The sequence below is a fragment of the Mycteria americana genome, chromosome 3, assembly GCF_035582795.1.
Source record: "Mycteria americana isolate JAX WOST 10 ecotype Jacksonville Zoo and Gardens chromosome 3, USCA_MyAme_1.0, whole genome shotgun sequence".
Lineage (NCBI taxonomy): Eukaryota > Metazoa > Chordata > Aves > Ciconiiformes > Ciconiidae > Mycteria > Mycteria americana.
This window is the reverse complement of record NC_134367.1, coordinates 95,086,214-95,106,434: the sequence shown is the minus strand read 5'-3', so window position 1 is coordinate 95,106,434 and position 20,221 is coordinate 95,086,214. Positions and strand designations below refer to the sequence as shown.

The following is a 20,221-nucleotide window of genomic DNA, read 5'->3' as shown; positions in this document are numbered from 1 at the left end:
AGAATCAACACTCCTGAGTCATGGTTTCCAAGTGCTTTGGCTCAGTAACAGTCACAGTTCCACATAACTGTATTTATTTATACCAGAAGGATGGGGGGTGGCATTACAGGATGGCAAAATCCTACACTAAGCTTGAAAAGTCAAGCAGTCTGAAGTCAGGAAGTGTCTGAACTAATCATTTTTGTACACTTGTGATCTGACTTCTTTATTTCATTTTAAATTATTTTTACAACGCATGCAAACAATCACAGAACTTCTCTCTTAGAGGACCCTTAACTTGCTTACTGGATAGAAAGAAGTTCAAAACATGCAATCAGAATTTTATAGAAAACAAAGCTCCTTTCTGCTAGACTCTTGACTTCATTTTAACGCCCAGGAGAATTATGAAGAGAAATCAGAGAGAACTAAATTCTACCCACTCTCTCTGCCACAGAATTCCTACATGACTTTTGTAAGTTCCTCCTACTCATATTTATTTTCAGGATGTTCAAATAGGTATTCTTGGGTCCCCACTAGCAGAAGCATTCAATACCTTTGCGGTTCCATAAAGGTAGGGAGATCTGTACTTTCAATCTTTAAAGCATCATAAAATTATATGCTTTGGGGGAGAGAGATTAAGAACGAACTACAGTCCCAAGGCTTCTCAAAGTTGATATCCAATATCTGTGGATGTTTGACATTTGTGCTTTAGATTCTTATCTATGTATAGTGAACAAGAATATCACCACCTCAACTCACAGAAATGTCAAGATGGTAAACTACTTATTTTCTTGAAGCACTAGGGGGCTAATTAGTTCTCTAAAGAAATTCTATAACGAAAATAATTATTCTCCATTCAGGTCAATGTGCAAATGCTGTAGTAAGAAGATATAGGGCATGACAGAATGTCTTATATTGCTTCCTATCCAGTACAATGAATGAGAGTACAATTCTGTGGAAACATCCCTATAGTGTTGCAATTAAAAATGTGTACCTTATTTCTTACTTAATAGTGAGAGAGGTTATTCATTAGAAATACTAGTGCCTGTGGTGCATGCAGAACCCCCAGTGTCTTCACATCAGGACAGGGTTTCTGTTTAAAGGAGACATTTTCAGCAAACAGAGCTTACCTAGATGATATTTAATGGCCTGCGATTTAAACCAGGAGATTAGGTCAGTAATCTTATGCTTTCTTGTACTCTTTGATCCTTTTAGCGTAATTAAAAGACAGTTATAGTGCATACACACAGATTGGATTAATTATTATTGCACTGTAACCTGTCTTGTCTTTTCCTTAATCTTCAGTGCTAGATTCAGTCAACAGCCTATGCTTTCTGCAAAGGAAAGGACCAAAATCTTACACGTTCATTTACTAGAGATGCAGTTATTTCAGCTATCTTTTCAAGCAAATCTGCAGTCCTAAAGGATTAGAGATCGCCAGCATAAGATCTGCGCCACTCACCCCCGTTATGGAGATTCACCTACTCACAATTCAGGTTAAAGCCAGATCCCTGCTGGAAACTATTTTAACCTACTATTATTCTCCCTGACTAATCATTAGGTGATATTTTGATGTGATCACAAGAAAAAAATTTATCTAAAGGGGGATTTTTTTCCCCAAAGTTTGGCAAATTAGTGCAACGGTTTGAATGTTAACTTTTAAAAATTCCCTCTCATTCAACGTAAAATACTAACTTCTGTATCTCCAAAGACAACAGTCATTATACTTTTCACTTTCCATCTAATTAATACTACATGTAAACTCATTCATAGACAATGTTTTTTAAAAAAAAAAAAAAAGGCAACGTTATAGTTGTATTGACTAAATCTGCATGAGCAGTTTGCCCTCTGGTGACTAACTTTGTGAGAACATATAAGATTTGCAATACATATATGTAGACTGGTATGGATAAAGAATGACTGGAATGTTTGCAGGCTCCAGAAGAAACAGCATTAAAAGGGTTAAAAGAAATAGTATGCATTAATTGCAACAGTGCAATGTGATTTCATTCAAATTAAGAAGAGAAACAAACTGAACTAAAGATAAAGTGCCAAGAAGATGAAGAAAAGAACCGCAACAGTAGAATAACCACATACAGGAAAGAAGAGAACTGAAATTCCAGAATTTTGCCTACGACTTATGAGGGCCAAGACGAAATAAAAAAGCAAAAGGTCCCTTACAGCATCCATTCCTCAAGGGTATAAAAGGCAAGTCCAAATTCAGCTTGTCAACATAGTGAGGGCTCAATAGCCAGAACTCCTTGTTCTCCATGTCACACACAGGTGAAGTTGGCCAGACTACCTCGATATGCATCTTGGGGCTTGAGTATATGGGTGTGAAAGCATAAACAGACAAAAATCAACTTAATTACAGATTTTGTGAAAGAAAATTGCCTTCCTCCTCCATAAGATCTGACACTAATTTCCTGCACTATCACTAAATACTATGCTAGAGTTGGGAGGGTGGGGTGGGGAGGTGAATCTGCATTACATACAGCCAAAGGATCAAGCTTCTATCCCAAAGTTTGGGCAATTTACTCAGCCTGAGGGCCTTGACTGACTTTGAAGACAGCCAATTTACATTTTAATCTAATATGTGCTAATGGCATGCTTACTTCAAGCTGATTTGGAAGAGGAAAATACAGCTATTGTTCCTCAAAAAGACCTTTTGTTTTCCAAGATAGGCCTCTAGATTGATCTCAGCTCCTTAGATGACCACTGTTACTGTACTGAACATCATATATATTTTATCTTCACAAACATTCCAGTGAAGCAGGGATATATTATCACCTCTCAGTAACTAATGAGGAACAGAAGTGGAAGACAAAAAAAAAAAAAGTGACTTGTCTAGTATCAGAAAGAAACGCTTATTGACTGTGAAAAGGAAATTGGGTCTCAAGTTCCTGGCTAGCTGTCCAGCTGCTAGATCACATTCCTTTCATATAAAATGGATAGACAATTGAAAAGTCATCAGTTACATTTTGTTCTATTATCCAGATCACGTTCATCCTGTGCACCTGCTTACCTAACAGCTTAAATCACCTTAGCAAACAGCTATAGTTCCCTTACACTTAGCTGCTGAGCTAAAGGGTTTTCACAAGGGAGGTTTTTCTTGGTCTTGCCTTGCTTGTGTATGCAAGGACTGTTGAAATGTTGTCCGAGTCAATCGCCATGACTGTTCACCTAAATTCTTTCTCAGTGTCCTTAGCTGAAGGTTGTTGGTGGACAGTAACTTCTTCCCTTTGAAGATGCACAAGCATGTAGAATGTGCAAGTTAGAGTGAAGAGAGAGGAAAGGAAACGTTAGGGCTGGAATGCAAGAAAGAACTGCAAAGTAGAGTTAACTTCTAAAATTGTTGTTGTGTCTTGCTTGAATTCACCAGGAAGTTTAGTCAGTGTAAAGACCAGTAGAATGCTGGATAATTTCTGTAACAATCACAAATATTGATGGTCATAGAGGTTCCCTTTCCCAGTTACCTCGAAATGGCAGAAGAACAATGAACCGTTCCTCATAGTCACCTAGCACATAACCTTAGTACTCTTATTAAATAAGTGTTGCTTCTAGACTCCTTCCCTTGTAAAATACATTTTGAAACTAGCTCTTTTACCACCTGGCACTCTTCCTGTCCTACCTCAGCCTCTTGGGTAGCAGTACAAGGGGGAAGAGAAAGGTTAGCTGCTAATCCTGTATACCTTTCATGTGGCATTAGCGATTAGAATCCTAGAAAACATGCAGTCAACAGCTATCCTTGTGCATTCCTAAATACTCTGCATGCAGTACTGCATAACACGTCTCCAATGACAAAACAAATTTTATTTGCAAAATGAAACATGAATCTGTATCATTCTTGTCAAGGGAGTAAGTTGAATGTTTCTAAAATGTGCTCACTGATAGTGACCTCTCTTCTCAGAGGGAAAGAGTTAAATATCCTCTTTTACTCCCCAGAGGCTGCTGGTCCCATGCAGAGGTGCCATGTTTTATTTAAAACATGCTCTCTCTCAGTAACCACTTGTTCTAATTGGCAAGGCAAGGCTGGGTCCCCAAAGCACATAGCTCGTTACATTCAGTTTGGATTACAAAAACACGATGAAACAAACTGCATCGAAATGTACAAATTAACAGCTCAGGAGTGCACGACACGGACATGGAATTAGATTGTAATATGGAACAAACTCCACAGGGAGGCTAAGGAACAAATCACTAGTGTCTCTATAAACTATAGAAGGTTTCCAAACGAGCAAATACACAAAACAGAGCACAGACTTTTCTATAACTCAAGCAAATTGCTAAACGGAAAAAAAAGAAAAACATTCCCTCTCCTATCTTACGCATTTATAGGAGAATTGAGTTACAAGAAAGTTTAATAAATTAAACCTGTGGGTTGCACATTCTAAATAGATAACTCTGCTTTCATGCTGTCAATACGCAAACATCATGGCAATTAAGTCATATTTCTAAACATTTTTTTTTTTTACATCATCAGAGAACCTATACACAGGAGACTAAATTACAGCTGGTGTTTCAACGAGTCATTTGGAAAGGTTACGAGTTAGAAGGTGAACAAGATATCAACAAAACAGAAAGAAACTGGCTTTACCATAAAGAAGAAAACATACTACAAAACAGAGCTAAGAAAAACTAAAAATAATGCAAGTCCGAGACAAAAAAAAAAGAGCTCAGCCCCTTTCTTTGCTTGTAGATTAATCTGTACAATGGGACTGGCAATCCCCTGAGATCAGAAAAAGAAAACACATGGAAAATACTGGTGATGTCTTGTCAAGACAGAGGAAAAAATTAAATTAAGACTATTCGGCACTCTCTTCAGGTAGCCACTACTGAGAAGAGGTCATATTTTTGTTTGAGTGTAATTTATATTTTTAACAAATGAGCCGCAGACTGCTAGACTGTAAATTTAGCAACATGCAATCCAATGAAACTAATGTCCTACAGGGTAGTTTGCTGATAGGATTGATTGACTGTAAAATGTTAAAGTTCTTCATTAAAAGGCATTCAATTTTCCTAGACTTTGTTGGTGAAAAGATACTTTCAAATGTGACTGGAAGAAGCCCTACTAACTTGAAGTTAGTAGTTGCCAGAAAGAAGAGAAAAAGAAAAAACCTGTCCTACCTCAATACACAATATTTGAGTGCCAGCTGTGAAAGAAATTCTCTTTTTTCCACTAACTATTGTACAGAAATAGAAATACTTCATGGGTCTGTCCTTCATCAGTGCTTGCCCCTTCCAACTATTTTATATGGGGGAAGATGAAGGAGGAAGAAAAAGGAGAAAATAATTGAGCAAATCAAACCAGCAGCTGAGCCATTGGCCCTGTTGACAACCTACATTGCACTGCTGTGCACACAACGCCTTCACACAGCCAGGTCCCAAGCAGATGAGGGTTGTGCCTTTCATACCGCATCTTTAACGCCTTTCTGGATAACACATAGCAAAATCATACCAGTATCACCACAAAGCAACATAGGAGCCCTGTACTCCACAACTTCCATGCCATGATAGCATAGACAGAGAAAAAAGTGGACCTCTCAAGTAACATTATACTAACTTCACTCACAATGTGATCTCTATTTAACTCTTAAAACTCCAGCAAGCCTAGAAAGCTTCAGGTACCCTTCTCTCCAATATTTCCAGTTCTCCTGTATATATTGAGTACTAGGAACACATAGCATAAATATCCTGGATAATTTGGTTGATAGTATTATTTTTGACAGAAGTAAAACAATTAATCCTAAGCTTAGATAATACAACTGTACTCTAATAAACTCATTTTCTATTAATTTTTATTTCCCCTCCAAAACTTTAAGACAGGTTAGGGGAAAAGGAGTAAACTAAAAACATATAAATCCTTCCCTAATCCTTCCACAAAATATTGCCCTGTTCTAACAACCCAAACAGAGCTATTACTCAGGTCTTTACATTTTTTTAAAGCTGCAGAATAGCGCATCCTGACAGAGTAAAAAATCTCTGGGGGTCAGCAGTGCAAATCAAACTTATAAAGAAGTGAAGCCCATCTGAAGTAATTTATCCATTATTTTTTTTCTTAATTCCATTTCATGGTGATTGTCTTTCTCAAGCTTAGCATACGTCTCACCTTTTCACATTTACTTTTCCCTAGGAGCCTTCCCCGTTTAAAAATTCTTTGGACATAGAGTAAAAGAAATTAAGTGTATGCCAAACAGTATCTGTTTATATATGGAACATTATCATTCTTTATTAGTAGATGCTCCAGAAATTAGAAATATCTTTGTTGCCACTGTAACCAACTATACAATTTTCCAAAGAATTATTTAGCTTCCAGCCTGACTGTGTAACAAAAGTTGAAGATGAAACTTGACTACTCTCAAGTGCCAGCCAGCAAGCGCTGTTTTCTGTAGTGAGCAGTCCATGTACTTCAAAATACAAAGACAGACATGAATACAGCAACAAATTCTAGCTTAATGAAGCAACAAATTGAGGCACTGGTTTCCATTAGGAGCCAACAAAGGGAATACCATACTGCAAAAGAAACATTTTGTGTCCAGATAAAGAAAACTAGTACTTAGTGCTGTTTTCAAACTTCTGAAAGTGCTTGCTGCTTTTCCAGCAAAGTACTAAAACATGTGGACTCACATCAGAAATTACAAGGATATGGAAAATGCAAACATAAGAGATTTTTAATCATTCATTTATGAATGAAAACTTTATGAAGAAGAGAAGAGCTGAATAAAACATAATTTATCATTACAACAGGATACAGATAAGAAAATTTGAACTAGCAACATGCAAGATGCACCTGTTGAAAAGGTTTCCAGAAAGCAAGCTGAAAGCCTGACTGAGGATCAAGTTAGCAGTTGATTAACAGCAAAATCTATTTAGGCAGGAACGCTGACTTTTGCCAGCTCATGCTTACAGTAGGTGTTATTACTGCCAGACAAGGCAGCGTTCTAAGTAGCTCTCAGGATTTACAAAGACTGAGAGAAGAAATCGTGTTATTCAAGTCACTCCGAGTCACATAAAATCCCCAATTTTGTAAGCTCCAAATACTGTGTGTGACTTAGGCATGACAAAATAAAGGTCTGCTCAACAAAGCAGAAGGGTTAAGATGCACAAAACCATGAAATAACTCTACAGTCAAACATCTGAGTGAGTTCAGGAAATAGAAAGAATAGCAAATAATCTGATACTTCTAGAATGAGATGACATATAGAAGATAATAGTGTCTATTTTTAATTTTTTTTGCCTTATCAGATCTTTCAAATTCAGAAAAATAAAAGATACTATTGAAGTTACAAAATCTCATAATCTGGCATAGAGTCAAACATATGTATTGACAATACCTATGTGGTTCCAGCAATACTGATCTCCTACTTGATAGATTGAGATTAAAAATCTATAATTTTTACTCTCCAAGATACCAGTATGTAAAAATATGTGTTTGATTTCAAACTAAAAATAAAACTGAATTAAGAGTCAAGGCCCTTAAAACTCAGAGAATTCTTGGGTTATACGGCTGAAGTGTTTTCTCAAATTCAGTGATGCTGATCTAGCACTTTACAGAACATGAACATAAACACTGCAGAGCTGGATTAAGAAGAGATGGATACCCACATCTAGAAGGTTCAATTACACCTTCAGACCGAAGGACTATGAAATTGATTCACAAAATCCATGGATAATCATTTCATCTTCTTCCAGTTTTCCAAGTGCACCTCTCCACCAAACCATCCAGTGCTGCACTTACCTTCAGCTTCACATACTATTGAACAAGCTGAAATCTAATTCCTGCACCCCCCCTTTCCAATGCTGACTGAACCATAACACAAATCAAACTTTCTAGACTTACGATCAAATGGATTAAAGGCAGACATGCATTTTTTTCGGTGATTTAAGTAGAAAGTCTAGTTTTACAGTTTTCTGTATTTAAATATTTGTTCTTATTCTGTAATAGTTTGTTCTGTGACTGTTCCCAGAGGTTCCAATTAAATTTGAGTTCTTAAGGTACCAGGTGTTGTTTTTGTGAATGTTTGTAGAATTCCTGCCTGAAAGAGCCTACTTTGTAAAAGTGGCTTTTCAAAAGTACTCAAATAACATCCCTACACGAAGCTGATATTAAAACTTCCATAAACCTAATGGGAGCAAAGATAGATTAATAAAGAGTACTTTTGAAAAATTTCACTCATCACTGTCCTGTATTTTAATCATTCAGATTTCACAGTTTACCATATTGAAAGAAGAGAGGTTGCAGTATTAGCGAAAGATGTGGTGTCACTAAGGGAGATACTCTGGCCATAATTTGCATTTTTTCACTTACCAGCCTATATTCTGATAAAAAAACCCCCACACACTTTATTGCATTTGTATTCTGGATGTGTGTGAAGTCTGAAGCAAGTATGCCTTAACCACCTGAAAAGCAAATTTATTTGAAGCAATTTAATATGTAGGATTACATTTGTACTGTATCTGGAGACTTTGAGGCCTTGATAGCACGTGGTCAGCACTGAATTGGAGACAGAAGGTTGTGAAGTACTCTGCAGAAGTACAATTAACTTGAAATTATTTCAAAGAGGCTCTTGAACATTTCAGAGTCTGCTGCTTCTATAGGGCTTAAATAAAACAAGTCAGGTATTCTTTCTTGGAACAGGCACATGGGGTGAAGAGGAGGCAAAGAGGGCTGAAGAGGATAGCTAACTTCAAGCTCCTCTCCAGTATTTATCAACCTCTATGTGCAAGCCAAGAACTAGTCTGTGGCAAATGAACGGCAGATTTGTGGTTGTACAGAAGAGCTTAGTGAACCTCCTAGATCTAGGTCAACGCATTGGGCTCTTCTAGGCAAAGGGTTGCATATATCTGAGCAGTATCCAGCTCACTTTTGCCATAGACAGCTGAACAACCTAATCTCTATAATAACCTGTGAAAAGTATTCCTGTGTTTGATATAAAAACAACGTACAAAGATAGCCAAAACAAGGAATTCTACTCTCCTTGCTACATAATCGTGTTGCTTTTGCTGTTTGTTTAATCTGGGGACAAATGGGAGTGAAAATTCAGTGAATTTATTTTTATAATAAATTTAGAAATCACAAGTATTTGGTCAAACATGAAGGCAAACTGACAGCCCCCGACCACTGCCCTTTGCTCCATTTCTGTGATAATTAACCATCACAGACATCAAGGTATGACCGGGGATGGGGAGGAGAGGAAGGGCAGAAACAAAGAAGAGGTCATGATCATGTATTTACAAACCTGTACATAGTTTAGAAGGTCTGAAAAAACAGTAAAGATAGGAAGGCTCCACATAATAATTCATATTGCAATTTAAATGCAACAATGTTTTCATCTCTTGCTGACTTGTTGCCCTTCTCCCCTGATTTATAGAAAAAGATAATGCTTACACAAATGCAAGGGGCTTTGCTGCTGTGTGTGTCTGAAATTATTTTAAAAAATAGGAAGGCTGAATTCCCTGTGAAAAAAACCCCAACCATTTAACAAAGTTACTAACCTTTTTCGTTGTGTGGATTTCTTTTTTCTAAAATAAAAGAGAAAGGAAACGACGGTCAAGAGAAATAATAATTCCCAGTTTTCCCTTGCATATAAATCTACTTCAATACATTTGAATGAATAACTTGCCATATTAAAAGAGAAAGAGGAACTTTTTTCACATCGTATCTTTGGAGTGCCTGGAACGGTGAAAAACATCTTTCAACAGCTTACTTGCCTAAAATCTTGCTATCTGTAGTGGTTAAATTTACAGAAACAAGAGTATACATCTTTCTATTTCAATACTGTGGCTGGAAACCCAGTATAAAAATAGGCTAAAAATATGTCAGTAACATTAAAAAAAAAAAAAAGGAAAAAAGAAAAACACAGACTTATGTGGGACTGATGACAGAGTTTGAGTTACTACTCAAACAGGACTGCTTATTTCAGCGCTACTTGTTGAAGGAATCGTAGTTAAAGATCTAAAAAGATAGAGAAAATTTGCCTTTTTCCACAATACTTGGTTTTGTTCCAACTAGCAGTAGCTTTTTAAGTTACTCAAACTCTTCAAGTCTTATTTCATTAAAATAAACAGGCTGTGAAGAAAGTCTTGAAAATTTTAAAAGTTAAGCTTCCCCCCCTGCCCCTAAATCACACAAATGTTTAGATATTACCTTGTATTTAAAAAAAGAACTTGATCAGAGGCAATGGCTTTTCAGGAGAATTACAGAATAGCAGCCAAGAATTTTTCTTCTTGTTAAAGAAACAAAACAAACAAACAAAAAAAACCAACAGTAAAACCAAAATAAAAGATGGTTTGCTTAATGCCTGGCCTGCTGGCTGTGAAGCTTTGGGTACTCTGTTAAACCCAGAATATGAGGGATGGGCCATTTTGATATCTCAGAATCAGAAAATCCACTTTTCTGAGATACGCAAACAGGAGTTGTTTACAGTGCTAATATGAACATAACAGTTGTACTAAGTCAAATCAAAGACCTAGTAGCTTGTTTCTGACAGCAGTCCGTAGGGAAAGAGTACAAGAAAGGACTTGCACTTTCTTCAATATACCCTTTCCAGTGATTCATGGCTCTGGAAAACAGCCAGAGAAATATATGCATCATTTTGCTAACAGTCTTTGACAATCTTTATTTCCCATGTGTTTGTTTAATGAAGTGATGCTGAACGCAAGACCTGAAATCTACAAGTCAAAATTTATTTTTTGTAAAAAAAAAAAAAAAAAAAAAAAAAAAAAATCAAAGAAAGCTTTAATTTTTTTTTGGTACATTTTGCCTTAATTTTCAAAGATCCTACGATTTTGCCTTGGAAACTAATGACCTTAAAAAAAATTTCTGCAAGGTCAATATTAACGTAATGTTTCATAGACAAGCCAATGACTGAAAGTTTAAAAAAAAAAAAAAGCAAGCCCTGAACTTTTTAATATTGTATCTGTTCCCCCAAAAGAAATTAAATATCATGAAATATGACAGCACTTTTATTACAATTGAAAATAAGTTTACAATACTAAATACCACAAAAAAATAATCAGAAAGGCAATGCTAGAAAATGCTAACAGGAAATGGTCAACAGCAATTCCTAACATTTTACACAGTAGAAATGACCTTACAATAAGAAAATAATATGTAGCAATTAGAATTAGCCTACTGATAAGCTACTGATGATTTAATGTTCAAGGGCTGCAAGTTAAAAAGAAATGCAGCAAGAGGTTTTCTATACCAACTTTTCCTTTTCATTTTTTATCCATACCGTATTTCAGAGGTTATTACAAAATAAATCCTACAAAATTCCAAATTACAATTCAGACTTATGCATTTTGAAAGCCACATCATCTGTATAGAGCTGTGCTTACAGCAGAGCTCTGTAGTTCAAGGGTGTTCCAGAATTCCATAAACTTCAAGAACAAGGTTTGTTTGGTACATTTACACAAGAGGTTCTTGATTAGCAAAAAAATGAAGCACCAAAGTGAGAAAAATCTGATTACATATACACACTGAAGGAAGAAAAACCCATGCACAAATCCTGAAGGAGATGCCAACAATGTGGTTTTGATAATCTAAGAAAAACACAAAACCTTTTACTGCACTTACCAGCAAAGCATTTGGAACAGAGATTCATAGTCTTGCTGGACCTGGGGCAAAAATAAAAAAAATAGAGCTAAAAAATTCATTATAATTCTAATCAATACAGGGAAGTTTTTTGGGGAATGAAGCAAGGGTACAGAGAGGGTAAGAACTTAAATGGCTAGGAATCAAAGATAAGTGGCTAGAAGTAGCTGAAGTAGGAACAGGGACAGGGAGAAGAGACTTCATATGGCAATCTCTTTCCAATTTAGAGCTTCCAAAACATGACTTCCACACATTTTCCTCATATTTGAAAATAAGCTTACTTTACCATTCAATGGATATGTTACACACTTGTCATTCAGATCTTTCTATTGCAATATGATAATAATGAGAGACAGGAAGAGCCAATACATTCCACTTGAATATTAGACTCCCCTTGGCAACAGCTTTGCAGTCCTGACAAATCCTGAATACAGTACAGCAATAGAGAGATGAAAGTATTGCACTTACAAGGACACAGACAGATGTGCTCTTGGAAGTCTAGCTGGAATGGCTTAAGAAGTTATTACCTCAAGCTGTTCATTACTACCCTCAAATGCATCCAGCAGTAATTTAAAATAACCTGGCTGACTTTGCACTAACATGGACTTGGATAGTTCATATAAGCCATTAGTGTGGCTCAACTTTGAGGGCAGTAACCTTCAGCTGAGAGAAAAACAGCTGGAGAATGACAGCAATATCTTAAGCCTCCCAGATGTCTCCAAAGTGTTTGTGCAATTATGCCACAAGCGTTCATCCTCATAAAGAAATCAGTAGGCCCACAAAAAACAACAACAAAAAAATTAAGGCTATAGACCTCTCTAGGGCTACCATGAAACTACCCAAAGCAATATACTATGGGAGAATAAGTTTCTCCCAGTTTACAAAAAGTTCTCTTCTAACATCACAACATCTCTTTTACAAAGTGAGCTGGAGAATATTCTCAAAAGCTCTCCATATGTTGAAATGTCTTAAGGTAAGAGCAACCCAGTTTCTGTGCACGCTGCCCAATATTCGATTTGTTCAGCATTCCTGCATTAGCTCCACCATCACGTGTAAGCATTAACACTGCCCTGAGCCGGTCTGAAAGTACATATTGACAGGCAAGGTTGTACCAAAACTGCCCATGCCCACAAGACTTTTTTGCCTCCTCAGGGCAGCCTCTAGCTGGAACACATCATTTAGCCAAATTAATTGCATGTTTATCTTTAGAAGTATGCATACACAAAAACAATTGAGACTACCAAAACAGTTGTTTTCTATTTCCAGCCAAACATGGATGGAATTTTGAAATGAGATCTGCATCTTACAATATACAAATTATAAAAAAAAAAAAAAAATCAAAACTGCTTATTAACTCGAGACAAAATTTCTGACAATTTTTTCAAAGCAATTATATCACAAATGAACACATCTATCAGAATTATAGAATTTCCCCCCTGCCCCCCCCAAGTTTGCAAATGGATATTTTGAATGACTTTCCAGTAACGAAGTAAATCCAGACTTGGTCAATCATATCTTCGTATTAGTCACATCAAAACATTACAGATGCTTTTCAATTCATGCACATTTGAAAGCTGGTTTACATCAGGCTCAAGAATTCTAGAACACAGTTCACTGCAGATATGAGACATAAGCATTTGCCAGCTATAGCAAGAGCCACAGACATATGAAAGCTAGTTTTAAATGCAAACAGTATGTGCACAGGAGAAAAGTTAATTCCCAAAGAAAAGCAGAACAGCATTTGTAGCCATACAAATACATCATCAAATTGGTATATACCCAAAATTCAATATCTATGTTGACAGTCTGCACAGATTATCTACCTTCAAAAGAACTGCAATTAAAACAGCATGGTGAGTCAACACCTACAGCATTAGTGTGCTGCAGTTCAGTACTCACTGCTTACGGGTTAGACCTTCTGGAGCAGCTCAATATGCCAGGCAGGAGCTTCTCTGCAAAGCCATTAAACCCCAGGGGCAGCAAAGAAAAAGAAAGGCAGAGTTCAGATGGTTCATATTGATGACATTGGAACGGGCAATGACAAATGTTTTCAGTGGTATAATCAGCCATCTCAGCTGTTAAATATCAATCCAAAGCCTCATATAATATTTACTTATCAGCACACCAACAATGGAAAACACACACACACAACATACAGCTATGTGAAAAAAGAAAAAAGGCTGCCATTTACTCTAACACAAAAAAACGATTTTCTGAAAGGACAGTGCTATTGGACAAGTGACCTTGTGAGCTAAATAACTTCAGTTCACTGTCACAGTTTCAAGGATCACTTTCTCTCTGATCCTTTTATATGCTTTTTTAAGTCATCCAAGTCAATCTGAGGCTGCTACATAAGATGAGAATGTAAACTTTCAGGGGTTTTTTTCTGTCTTTTAGTTTCTTTTACACAGTCACTTATGTCACTGCAGATCCATCAACATTAAGCTAGAACTAAGAAAATAGCACTTTTTATTAGAGACAGAGTAACAGTGTTGATCAACAATCAGCCCCTTTTTGAAAGTGCAATATTTAATTAGAGCAAAAGCTTTACAAAGAAAATGCATTAAGCAGTTTATGTACGCCAAGCTTACTAGGTATTATCTGAGAGTCATGTCAATGTCTGTCAAGTAAAAATCTACGTTTGACAGCTCTTTGTTACACTGCAAATCCCTCCTCTCATTGCTGGGATTTCCTCTTTACAGCAGGCAAGGGCTCTCTCACCAGACTCTTAAAATTGAGCAAACGTGCATATTGCTGTTTTCTCTATGAAGTAAATCTTGTTAACCACATCGCTGGTTTACATTAAATACTTCCCAGTGACTCCAGCATTCACCAGAAACTCCTACTGCCAGCCAGGAACACCAAAATATAAAATTTCTTTGCTCCTGATAGCCTTCTCAAATATATCATACATTTGTAATATCTGTTATTTCTTGAGGTAATTTTATTTGAAACACTCAAAGCTCTAAAGCATCACACAGTCCTGGTCATGACACAGCCTCCTTTCCTTCCACTTCATAGGAAAGAGATGGTCACAGTGGCCAACTCTACTTAGAGTAGGTGACTTTTAGGGAAAGCAAATTTCGGATTTCTAGGAACATACAGTAAAATCATGACCGTAAAGGTGAATAAGGCACAGTGCAGCTAAAATTCAAAGTCAGTCCTGACAATGAGAATTGCATGTTTTAGACTGCAAGTCTTTAGGCTAACACCTAACATTTCTACACCCTTCTCTTGCAGTTAGGTCAGGGGTATTTGACATGCTTGTGAATCAGTTATCAAATCACCAGTTTTTAACTGGACATATTAAGGTAATTCCCAGATTTCCCTCATAGAAGTCAGCTTCATGCTTAACAGCACCTAATCCAGAATTACTACAGTATACATTTTATATGTACAATATCTCTAGAAAGCCAGTTTTGTACTGGTAATTTACAATCTCCACTTGTACATAATTTAAGCTGGTATTCAGAAAGACATTCATATTTATGGATAAATCAAGTCAAATAGAATGGTATTATCTCCGAGGCAGAATATAAAGTTAAACCCTACTTGAAGGTACTTCCATCTGTCAAAAAGAAACCATTTAACTAAAGGGTGGCACAAAATTATTATGTAGATTGGAAACCACAAGGTGAAGCAAGCTCAGAAGGTCAAGTGGCAGAGCAAGTTAAAGGCAGAGGATACTTCAAGCCAGCTGGAAAACCCCAGAGGCTACAGAATGATTGCATGCAATAACTCCCCAGGACTCGGTCTGAAACAAGTGTAGGTATTAAAAGTGCTTTCACTGCCAAAGATAAAAACCACTCCCTTACCAACACAGCCATGAAAGTAGTAACAATGACATAGGGACTTTGAAAGAGGAAGGAATTTACAGAAATGGGAAATCCTAGAAGTTATAACATATTTATACTTTAAGCAATGAATAATGTAGGAAATCACATGTAAGGATAAAAATAAAACACACATTTGAGGCTATTCAAACCATTATCCCTTACTTGCACTGTTGTGCCTACAAATCTCCATAGCAAAAGAAACTATTTGAGCCTTCAGATAGATGCACATGCAGATCACTGTAAGGTCTTAACTTCAGTGAGATCAACATCTGCATCTCCGGTTAAAGATGGATAACGCAAAGTGAGAGCCAGTGAGAGGCACTAAGCATCAAAAATAACATACGTCAAATCCTGTGTATTGATATGTAACTAATTAATAAAACTAAAGAACTAAGATTCTTATTCAGCCCCTCTGCTTGCTTCCCTGATTCCATTTTCCTATGTTACTTCCGGTACATTCTTCTGAAGGTGTGGCCTTATCTACTCCACTAAAACCACTGAAAATTATTTACTTAAATTTGTGCCCCGTTCTACTAATTACTCCTTTTCTTTCTTGCCATTTGGCAGTATACCATTGTGAGGTACCATTCAAATCAATGTGCATTCTACTCTGTCTTCACTGGAAGTTTGTTTTTCCTTCCCCCTCTCCCAGTAAATGATTTTATCAATACAAAACCACATCTAGAGAATGAAGGTGATATTCTAGCCATAAATCTCAAAGACAAGACTATTAGATGTACAGAAGTTGATCAGAATAGCCAGAATCTAAAAAGACAAATCTCAATCTGAAGGTTCAAGAACACATTACACATGGAAGTTTTGCACATTAGAAGAGAATTAAAAAGAAGTATACAGAAATTTGCCTGATCTCAGCCTCCCTAATGAAAACAATTTCTGCCAAGAAATTTATATAGGCGTACTTAATAAACACTGGAGGTTTTGTAACAAAAGCCTACATTTTCCAGCAGATTGTCAGGCACTTCCTAGCTTCCCCATTCCCATCTTTAAGAGGAAAGGAAAAAAAAAAAAAGAAAAAGAAAAAAACCCACACCACAGAAATGCTAAAAACTAATGCTAGCTTAAATCCACACAAGTGCCAAAGGGCAATACAAAATGCTCAGTTTTGTCTATATTAGGTCTCCTACACTTTTTAAGGTAATAGTGAACTAGCTTTGTTAATGCAAATGCCCACCAATAGCAAGAATCATGCAGCTGCACCAGAGTAAAAATAAGTAACGATTCTAGCATAGGTGTATATTCTCAATGCTTGAAAAACACCACCAGAATAATAGTAATTCTTGAAAATAATTTTTGTTCAGTTGTCTTTTGAGGATGGAAGAATAAGGAATTTGGAGGAAAAAAATGCTTTCATATAGCATGCATGCAATAGACATTTAATTTTAAAGATATGCAAGCCACAGATGCTGGTCACGTTTTGCAGTCACAAATGTGACTGCAAAATCCCAGATTCTGCATTTTTATTGGGAACAAGGTTTTCCAGCATACCTAGTAATGATTCTTTATGATTCAGAAGTTCCTATGACTTGGTAGTAGGAAAACATACCTGCTTCAGTTGCATTATAATTGCGTTGGTGATTAAATGCATCGTGTTAAATGCTTCTTGGTCCGCTTCCAGTATAGCAATTAGAGTGGGATTGCAGTGTCACTACAGTACAAATATATCTTAGCCCCTGAATGATACCTGTCCAATATTGTCAGGGGCCGTATGTTTGAGAAACATTAACATAATATGAATCATGTCATTAATTAGTTAAAACCACAATGAAGCCTCCTCCCTATACATTCAGCACATACTGTTTCATGTATTTGGCAACTTAGGACAACTATACATATGTTAAATCAATGCATTTATACTACAGTAGTTAATGGCCTGTCACTGTTTCCATTATAAAGCAATTTTCAAAGGTTTATAACTCTGCTGAAGAATTAACTCTGAGCTGAATCCTGGCACACGGCAAAAGCAAAATCATAGCCCACATGTGTTTACTTTCATCCAACCAGACTAGAAGGATTATTTATCATTAAAAGAAAATTGATCCAGTTCTGTATTTCCCTTACACTTTTCAACATTCGCTTAGAGCATATAACACTTCACCTTGCACAGGAAGGAGGTTAATTAGATTGTGTTAATAAGACCCTCAATTGTCCTTTGAAAGTTCTATATATCCTGTACACTAGCTCCTGAAGAAAGCCATTTTACTTTTCTAAATCAGAAGTCACCTCATTGATTTCATATATGCTGCGTATTTGATGTTTATAGTTCCTCCTTTGTTTATGACCTTGCTAACGGGATACAGGCAAGGTTTTTTGGAAAGTTTAAACAATTATTCATGTTTTTAGACTGAGGCAGCTCAGTTATTCTTCAAGAATGTTGTATGCCAAATTATTTTCAAATGAAAGAGCAGAAGTGGAGCATGTCAAATGCAGGTAGACCTACAGAGAACTTGGCAACCAGAAACGTTCACATACACTCAGAAACAGATTTTTAAGTGAAATAAAATCTGAAATCAAATATCCCACAAATGCAGTCAATGTTGTCTACTTCAGCAGCTGTTCTATACCCATACACTCAGTGATAAGAATTCTAGATCAATTAGGAAAGTGTTATGGGTAAGATTTTTTTATTACTACTACAGGTTTTTTTACTTGAAAGATATATGAGTATTCTGGTTTTGGACTCCTCATCTTCACCACAAACAATTTAAGTGTTGCTTATCATTTCAAGATTTTTGGTAAGCTGCTGAAAATGATGCTTCAGTTAGTGAGTCACACATTTGTAAGGACCTCATCATTCTGACCTCAATTTGAAATGAAATGGAGGGTAAACTTTATGCACCGTACAGTGTACTAGTGCAATGCCCTTCTGGCAGCTTTCCACACTCAAAAGATATGCTGATGCATCCCAATGAAGTAGCTGTATCTTGATTTATTATTTTTTTCAGTGGCTACACTAAAGCATTTTTTTAAAACTCTGTGGCTGAAGCACTCTATGTTTTAAATATACAAAGAGCCTGAAGTGCTTTGTTGACAACAAGGCCAGAAAAGAGCACAAATACACAAGAGGGAAAAATGGGGAAAATACACAGCAACAAAGTAGTTCCTTACTCTTATACAAAACATATCATGGGCTCTGACACAAAAGCACTGGTAGAGTTTCAATTTAAAGCCTTCTCCAGCAATTCATACAATGAACTGCAAAGAATCCAATGCATCTAAACTAGGTAAGACAGGTTGTAAGAACTTAGATCAGATTCAGTAGGGTTTCTAGCTGAGCTTACAAAGTTGTTGCCCTCCAGTCAAAGCTAAATGCTTCCTATTCCCATAAATACATCTCTACACTTTCTTAAAAAAAAATCTCAGCAGCAAAATCCTATACCAAACATTCCTCTGCAAGTCTTCAAAGTCTTTTTCACAAAGATGTGCAGCCTACCGTTTAAAGGACAGTAGAAAGGTTGAAATACTAAGTATTAATAGAGTCCAAGAGGCCTTTAATAGAAAAGTAGGAATAAAATTTGAAAGTTCTCATCTATCCACCTTCCACCAATTCCTCAAGGACATTATTATTTACGTGCATTGCAGGTAATAATTAACATTGCCCTATGACAACACAATCATCATCTTCAGATTTACAATATGAAATTATATCAACTTTATCTTTTTCTTTGGATCAGACACTCCAACGCTCTGCTGATAAACAGCATTCAAAAGCCTATTCCATTTGTGTTACTTCTTTTACCACAGGGTCAGTAATAGATACTAAATAGTAAAACATTCTTAGAAAAAAGAAGCTGTAAGAAACCTCAAGAAAGTATCCATTTTGTCCCTTAACTTAAAGGCATGGCTAATTATATATCAAGACCTCCCCAGGAAACCTATTCCAATATTTCCTGACCTGAACAACTAGATTCAGCTTAAAAAGAGGAAACTTTTAATTCTCACTCAATTTAAGCCAAATCTGTCTCTTTATGCAAAAGCATAGAGAAGCATTTTTCTTTTTTTAATCAAAGCTATTTTTCTTTGGCAAAAAAAATACTTTAAAACACCTGGCATTATAAAGGCCTGGAATGGTTAGAACTTTTGAATGACACAAGAAAAAAAAAAGGGGGGGGGGGGAGCCTTGCAAAGTATTGCACAGACCTTGTTATTCAAAGTATTTCAAAGACCATGTTAAATAACATTTACAAGGACAACTTATGTAAACCGGTTAAAAAAATACTGTTGCGTAGTATTAACAAAACACACTAACAAAGTCTGGTTTAAGTACTGTGCCATAAGTGTTCTCTCAAAAGCTAGCAGAATATCAAAATTATAAGATAAACTCCTTTGTTGTAGAGATCTGTTTTTAATGTCTAACAAGTCAAACATTACACAAGCAAAAAGGAGTTTAAAGTGTTGACCATTCCAACTATGGAGAAAGAAAGCACTTGAAGGTGCACTATAACCAAAAGATGCAAGTCAGAGGAGTAAGAACCCCAAGAATAATTTTGAATATTCATTTCTATGAGTTAAAGCACAGAAAGCTAGGTTCAGAAATAAAGGAGCCAGAAAGAAGAGGAAAGAGTATGCCTTGGACAAAGCAAGAAAGCATCACTGTTTCAGGACTGGTAAGGAGCTACATCCTATTCAGTAATGAGCAGGCTGTCCAGCAGGATACCGCACTTGTCTAGACCTCCCTAAGCCATCCCAAAAAGCAGAAATATAACAGTGTATTTTTGTGAATGACTGACAATCTGAGTTTTACAGTTCTTTGCACTCCTTGCTTATCAAACCCATCTGGAATCGCATGCTC

The 20,221-nt window shown here is 36.4% G+C and overlaps 1 protein-coding gene across 2 annotated transcripts in view; it reads right to left on the bottom strand.

Annotated features, from left to right (window-relative positions):
* Window positions 1-20,221, bottom strand: part of ZFAND3 (zinc finger AN1-type containing 3) — a 149,788-nt gene that overhangs the window by 102,661 nt on the left and 26,906 nt on the right. Inside the window, exons 2-4 of one of the 2 annotated variants that reach the window (XM_075496198.1) lie at window positions 13,475-13,527; window positions 11,558-11,598; window positions 9,475-9,501 (exon numbers count right to left, since the gene is read on the bottom strand). In XM_075496198.1, the coding sequence (XP_075352313.1) occupies window positions 9,475-9,501; window positions 11,558-11,585 (55 nt within the window). In that variant the 5' untranslated portion in view covers window positions 11,586-11,598; window positions 13,475-13,527. The remainder of the gene's footprint in view (window positions 1-9,474; window positions 9,502-11,557; window positions 11,599-13,474; window positions 13,528-20,221) is intronic. The other variant, XM_075496197.1, reaches the window with a different exon arrangement.